Source organism: Arachis hypogaea, chromosome 18 (assembly GCF_003086295.3).
Source record: "Arachis hypogaea cultivar Tifrunner chromosome 18, arahy.Tifrunner.gnm2.J5K5, whole genome shotgun sequence".
Classification (NCBI taxonomy): Eukaryota; Viridiplantae; Streptophyta; class Magnoliopsida; order Fabales; family Fabaceae; genus Arachis; species Arachis hypogaea.
In genome coordinates this window covers 117,920,021-117,927,244 of record NC_092053.1, presented here as the reverse complement: position 1 = coordinate 117,927,244, position 7,224 = coordinate 117,920,021, and the positions used below count along the sequence as shown (strand labels likewise).

Here is a 7,224-nt window from a genome sequence, read left to right as displayed (position 1 = left end):
GCTGGCAGCAGTTTTGGTACGGGAAGAAGGGAAGGCTCAACAACCAATCTACTTCGTGAGTAGAGCACTGCAAGGAGCAGAACAAAGATACAGCAAATTAGAGAAGCTAGCTCTAGCACTACTAACATCCTCCCGAAGACTGCGTCAGTACTTCCAGGGTCACCAAGTGGTCATAAGAACGGACCAGGGAATTTGCCAACTGCTCAAAAAATCCGACTTAGCGGGAAGAATGATGACTTGGGCCATCGAGCTATCTCAGTATGATTTGCGATACGAGCCCCGACATACGATCAAGGCACAAGTAATGGCAGACTTCTTGGTGGAAGTAGCGGGGGACCCAACCGAGGAAGCGGGCATTGATGCGGGTTTTGTAACCCACTAACTTACCGACAAGTGCACCGGGTCGTACCAAGTAATACCTTACGTGAGTAAGGGTCGATCCCATGAGGATTGATGGATTAAGCAACAATAGTGTTTGATAGGCTTAGTTAAACAAACAGAAAATTGTGTTTGAATATTCAAAGAGCATTAATTAATAAATTTAGATGTTTGAAGACACGCAGGTGAATAAGTTGGGTGTAAAATATTGAGAAAGCAGTTAAGGTTTCAGAGTTATCTATTTTTCTAGATTAACTTTTCTTACTAACTATTTTATTTATGTAGGATTTAATTTATGGCAAACTATATGTGACTAGACCCTAATTCCTTAGACCTTTCTAGTCTCCTCTAAAATTCATTAACTGCCAATTTCTTGGTCAATTAATTCCAATTAGAAGCTACATGATCAAATTCCAGTTTATATGCCACAAAAACTCTAATTACCCAAAAATAAAAGGATTATATGTCACGTATCCCGTTAAATCCAGATAATTAAAATTTAGGAGAATATATTTTCAAGCTGTTGTTCAAGTAAAGAGCTTTTCCAAGTTATACAAGAACTCAAATAGAAAGAGGGTCATACTTCCGTTCCACCCAAATTCATAAGATAAAGAACGAAAACAATTCTTAAATTATAAATCCATACATGAATTAAAATAGATAAATTAATAAAATCAATCCATACAAATAGACAGAGCTCCTAACCTTAACAATGGAGGATTAGTTGCTCATGGTTCAGAGTAGAAAACTAGGATTACGGAATGTAAATTTGTATAGAATTGGAAGTCTGGAATCGAATAATGTTGAGGTGGTATCCCCCTATTTATATCTAATCTTAATTAATTTAAAATCTATCTTTAAAACTAAAATAATATCTTTGTCTATTTTTAAAATTTGAATTTAAATTAGAATTAATTATAGCAATCAGCAAATCTTCAATTGATGGATGGGGACCACTTGGCTTCACTAGGATCCACGCCTAACTTGGGCTTGGCAGCATGAATTGGAGTTTAGTTGAGTGAAGCTGCGCCTAACTTGGGCTTTAGTGCGCCTAACTTGAAGTGGGCAGGACCAATCTCGCGTATTGTTGTTGTGTCTTGCGCCTAACTTGAGAAATCTCAAGTTAGGCGCAGCCTTGGCAGCGAGTTTGGAGAAGAAGTATGGACTATTATATATCGTTGGAAAGCTCTGAAAGTTAGCTTTCCAACGCCACTAGAATCACATCTATTGGACCTTTATAGCTCGAGTTATTCAGGTTTGAGTGCAGAGAGGTCAGGATTGACAACATCATTCGTCTTCATCTCTTCTTCTGCAGAAACTCCATCAAATTCAGCTGAATGCTACCTAAAATAAACAGAATTACACAAGATTCAAAGTAGCATCTATATTGGCTAAAAGATAATTATTTCTTTATTAAACTCAACAATTTAGATGCAAATTCACTAGGAAAAGATAGGAAAGATGCTCACGCATCAGGCATACGGTGGAGGCTCCATGTGGACGGGGCCTCCAACCAAACGTTCAGGGGGTGCCGGGATCATCTTGGAAAGTCTTGTCGGGGTCATATACAAAAAATCAATCAAGTTTGAGTTTTTTGTATCAAACAACCAAGCAGAATACGAGGCCCTCTTGGGCGGCTTGATCCTAGCTCGAGAAGTTGGGGCTACGATGCTGGAAGTATGCAGTGACTCGCAGGTCGTTACCTCGTAGGTGAACGGAAGCTACCAAGCCAGGGACTCGCTGTTGCAAAAGTACTTGGAAAATGTCAAAGATCTGGCAAAACAGTTCGAGGAGGTCGCAGTCCAACACGTTCTGAGGGAAAGGAACACACGGGCAGACCTCCTATCAAAGCTAGCGAGCAGGAAACCGAGAGTCGGCAACAGGTCTCTTATTCAAGGAATGATAAAGGAACCAGCAGTCCCCCTCCACCTGACAAAGATAGGCCCCTTCTGGATGGACCCCATCACTGATTTCCTAGAAAACGGCAAACTTCTTGAAGACGAGAAGGAGGCTAAAGCATTGAGAAGGGAGGCGGCCAGATATGCGATCATACAAGGCCAACTGTTTAAAAAGGGACTTAGCCAGCCCTTGTTGAAATGCCTCCATCCCGACCAAATGGACTACGTACTCAGAGAAGTCCACGAGGGATGCTGCGGTCACCACATCGGGGGCAAAGCCCTAGCAAGAAAGCTCATCAGAGCTGGATATTACTAGTCGTCGATGATGGTCGACTCAAAAGAGTTCGTAAGAAAATGCGTCAAGTTCCAAGAGAACGCCAACTTCCACAGAGCGTCGGCAACTGAACTAAGCCTGCTGACGTCCTCCCGACCTTTCGCACAATGGGGAGTCGATCTACTGGGACCTTTCCCGGTCGGCCCGAGGCAACTCAAATACCTCATAGTTGCCATCGACTACTACACCAAATGGATAGAGGCTGAACCACTGGCGAGCATATCCTCAGCCAATTGTCGAAAGTTCATGTGGAGGTAGGTGATAACTCGATTCGGCATCCCGGAAGTCATCATCTCTGACAACGGGACACAGTTCACCGACAAGAAATTCATGGACTTCCTCGCTGGCCTGGGCATAAAGCAGAAATTTTCCTCATTAGAGCATCCCCAGACAAACGGTCAAGTTGAGGCCGCAAACAAAGTCGTCTTGCTGGGCTTCAAGAAGCGGCTGGACAACGAAAAAGGGGCATGGGCCGACGAACTCGCCTCGGTTCTCTGGTCCTACCGAACAACCGAGCAATCCTCCACAGGGAAAACCTGTTTTTGCCTGACTTACGGGGTGGACGCAATGATACCCGTAGAGATCGGTGAGCCAAGCCCACGATTACTTCTGAAGGGAGTAGAGGAAGTGGTGGAAAAAGACCTAGCAGACGAGGCTAGGGAGATAGCCCATTTGTCAGAAATAGCACTAAAACAAAGAATAGCCCTGCGCTACAACTCCAAAGTGCTCAAGAGGGAATTTGAGCAAAACGACCTTGTCCTACAGCGCAACGACATCAGACTACCGACCCAGGGAGAAGGTAAACTGACGGTGAACTGGAAAGGCCCCTACAGAGTCAAAGAAGTGATTGGCAAGGGCGCCTATAAATTGGAGAAGCTCGACAGTAAAGAGGTCCCAAGAACTTGGAATGCAGGTAACCTGAGAAGGTTTTATTCTTAGCTCAAGCACGCCGACTAGGCGACCTAACGAGCTTAATCATTTACTTTTGCACTTGCTACGATAATAGACTTGTTCAATTACCGGTTAATGTTTACTTGTCAAAATTACCTCTATTGATTTTTCCCTACTTACACATCCCATGACAACAAGTTCCATATAATACGTTAAAGGGAATCACGATACGGCACCCCGGGACTGATCACCCTGGGAGCCACCTAAATTTAAGCCATAACAAATGGCTACGGCAATACTAAAGGCCACGACCTGGCCCCACCAAACTACCAAAACGGTAAAGCAAACACGAGCGACAAAGCCAATACCAACTAAGCGGTAACAAAATGAAATGAAAACAATACTAGATGAGCGGATAAAGATGATGATCAAAAGCCGACCACACGACCAGTAAAGTATATCAAAAGACTAGTTCCACAAGTTCTACAAACAAAGTACACAACTACAAAGAGATCACATTTTGGGCATGTCGACAATCTTGCCATCCTTGATTGTCTTAAAGACCCCAATAGCCGACGTGTCGAAATCAGGAGCCACGATCTTCACCTGGGCCTTGAGAGCCTCCTCGGTCATCAGGATCACGCTCTTTCCCTGTTTCACGGTCTCTTTATGTTACTTCCTAAGCCCTTCGACCTCAGCTTGAGCAGCCTCAGCCGACGAGACGGCCACATTACGTTCCTTCTCCAATGCGACCACCCGACCTTGCGCGGCATTGAGTTGGCTCTCCAAAGTCATCTCCTGCTTGGTTAGACGGGATACGGTGGCATTAGAAGTCTTCAGTTTTTCCTCGGCAGACTCGGCCTTCTCCTCGGCAGCTTTAAGCTTCTCCTCCGTCCTGGATAGTTGCTCCCGAAGCATCTCAACTTGAGTCTTGAATTCATTATTGGCCTTGACAGCAGATTCGAGCTTCCTGCGCAGCGAATGCATCCCCGACAACTCGAATTCAGCCTTCCGAGCTATTGCGGCACTGCGGAGAAGGGTACGATACATCCACCTCGTCTGTCCCGCAAGCTCAGTGCCAAGGAAGTGATCCTCTGTGCCGGGAAGCAGATGCGAGTCTATGAAGGTCCCAGCGTCGAAGTTTCACTCCATTACAGTGAGAACCCCTTCAGGGCTGGAGGATGCCCTTTGCCTTTTGGGGGTGGGGATAAGCTTCAAATCATCATCATCTTGCTGAGCGGAGGTCGAGTGCTCGGGGCCGGCCGTCTCCTCACGAATAGGAGAAACGTGCGCCCCGTCAGAGTTTTTATCCGACATCTCGGTGTCACGAGGTGACGGTACCGCCTGATCCTTATTCTCAGGAGGGTCCTCTGGTTTTCCGTCAACCTTCTCATTAGCTTTCTCCTCATCTTTGTCCGCCAAGAAAGTCTTGAACAAGTCCTCAAGCCCTGTCACAGAAGCAGACATCTCCACTGCAACAAACAAGTAAACAAGTTAGTCGTGAAACCGGCACAACCAAGTGAAGCAATAGCAACGCAAAAAATACAAGGCAAAATAACTCACAAATATAATTTATGGCGACCTCCCGATCACCAATTAACAGGTGGGTATTCACATGAATCTTCCCAAAAATAGCCAACAACACGTCGGCAACCCTCCTGTCCACAACGGACATCCCCTTATAAGACACCTTAATAAAAGTGTTAGATCCCGCCCCGAAGCTCCAGTACGTCGGGATGAGGCGTTCCCCTTCTAACGATAGCCAGAAGGGGTGACGACCTTTGACCGGACGCACCTTAAAATATTTGTCTTTAAACCCATGATAAGAGTCCTCGAACAAGCCGAAGATCCTCCAACCCTGGGCAGATCGGAAGGACATGAACACTTTCCTCGCTTTCCCCTCCTTCGAAGGATTTGTGAGGTTGAAGAAAAAAAAAGAAAACATCAACGGATACTGGCAACTCCAAATATTCGCATACCATCTCAAAACAGCGGATGGAAGGCCAACTGTTCGGATGCAGCTGCGACGGCACCACGGAGATCTGATTAAGGAGCGCCATTTGAAAAGCAGAAAATGGGATACGAACCCCCACTTGGGTGAACATGTACTTATAAAATCAGATCCAATCGGGGACCCGAGGGGAATGGAAATTAAGCTCATATAATCGTTCGTTGGGGGCAGGAACAAAGACGTCGTAGTTGGCCTCTTCGTCAGTCCCCCCGCACAAGTACTCACCTTGGCGGAACTCCGTTAGCTCCTCCTCGCCCATCTGGTTCGGGGAGTCCTTCACATCGGAAGTCACCCAGGCGTAGGGGTTGTAACTCGCGGCGGAAGGAGAAGCTCGAGAAACGATGCGAGGCATACCTACAGTGGGGGTACCACTCGGTTAGTCTATGAGGTCGGGAGTCCAGAAAAAACCCAGAAACTACATTTAAGCATATTCAGTAACCAAGATCAAGCATGGCTAAAGCAAAATCCAAATAAAAGCCTACCCTAGAATGGTAACCCCCTTTACGCACCTACTTGGCACTAAAGGCCATCTATCATACAAAACCAAACAAACAGCATGCATGCAGAAGAACTAATGGCAAAGGCAAAATGAACACGAAACATAGAGCGAAGAGATGAATGCTTACCTGGATTGATTGCAAAGATTCGAAGGAGAGGGAGGAAAAGCAAATGCGCAAGAATACAAAAATAACACTCTGGAAAACTCAAAGGAGGAGAAGATGGAGATGGTTGGAGTGAAGATATGAAAAGAAAACAAATGCAAAACTGTTTAAAACTGCCACTCAAGAAAAGCGAAAAGCCTAGGGGCAAAATAGTCTTTACGCACAGAGTTTTTTAGCCCATTATGAGCATTTAATGCTCAGCGCGAGGAACGAGGCGATGAATGGCCATCCCAGCAACAGACAGACACGCGCGCAAGTGGCACGTCCTCTCTACGGGCGGCCGAACTGGCAACAACACACGAAGGAAGAGATAACACGCCACCAACAATCCTCATAATCATTGCTGGCGCGTTGAGAACACTGTTACAGCTGGCCCAAATAGAATATGGGCCGACCCGACCCACGAACCACCCGACCCAAACGGTCGGGTGCAAGGCATCCCAACACCGACCCGGACAGGTGTCTTGGACAGCTTTCCGCCACAGCTGTGAAAGGAAGCTTCTAGGAAGGTGGGCTCTGCCCCTGGGGGCCCACTCCTGACACAGTATATATGGGGAGGGCCCTGCCCCTCCCCCAAGGTACGTCACATACCACTCACCCCTTTTTCGCCTGCACACTTTACTGACTAGAGCGTCGGAGTGTCTTTGCTGGTGACACCCCCCTCTTCACAAAGTGCTCGGGACGTCGTCCATTCCAACCCAGTAACCCGGAACCAGGCGAGACCCCCTCACATCAATCCGATCACTGACCCGAACCGTCCGGTACCCGACCTACCGAGCAGTTTCTTAATAGGATTAAAAAGAATTTTAGAAAATTGGTCAATGTAATTTCTATAAAACTATAGTAAAAATTTTATCATTGTTGTAGTAGAAACTGGATGTAGATCATATTGTACTAAGTGGCTGAATCAGGATACATGATTGTATAAGTTGTTCTTCTCTATCTTTATTACTATCTCTCCCACATTTTCTCTTTAACAGACACTACAGTAACTATCTTCCTAATCTGGTTTAGTCATTAAGTTAAAAAGAGATCTTAAATTCAAACCCC

At 45.8% G+C, this 7,224-nt stretch overlaps 1 protein-coding gene across 1 annotated transcript; it reads left to right on the top strand.

Moving 5' to 3' along the window:
• Window positions 1-2,940: 2,940 nt before the first annotated feature.
• On the top strand, window positions 2,941-3,549 carry LOC140181440 (uncharacterized). Its single transcript, XM_072225009.1, has one exon. The coding sequence runs from the start codon at window positions 2,941-2,943 to the stop codon at window positions 3,547-3,549; it is 609 nt and encodes a 202-aa protein (XP_072081110.1).
• The last annotated feature ends 3,675 nt before the right edge of the window (window positions 3,550-7,224 follow it).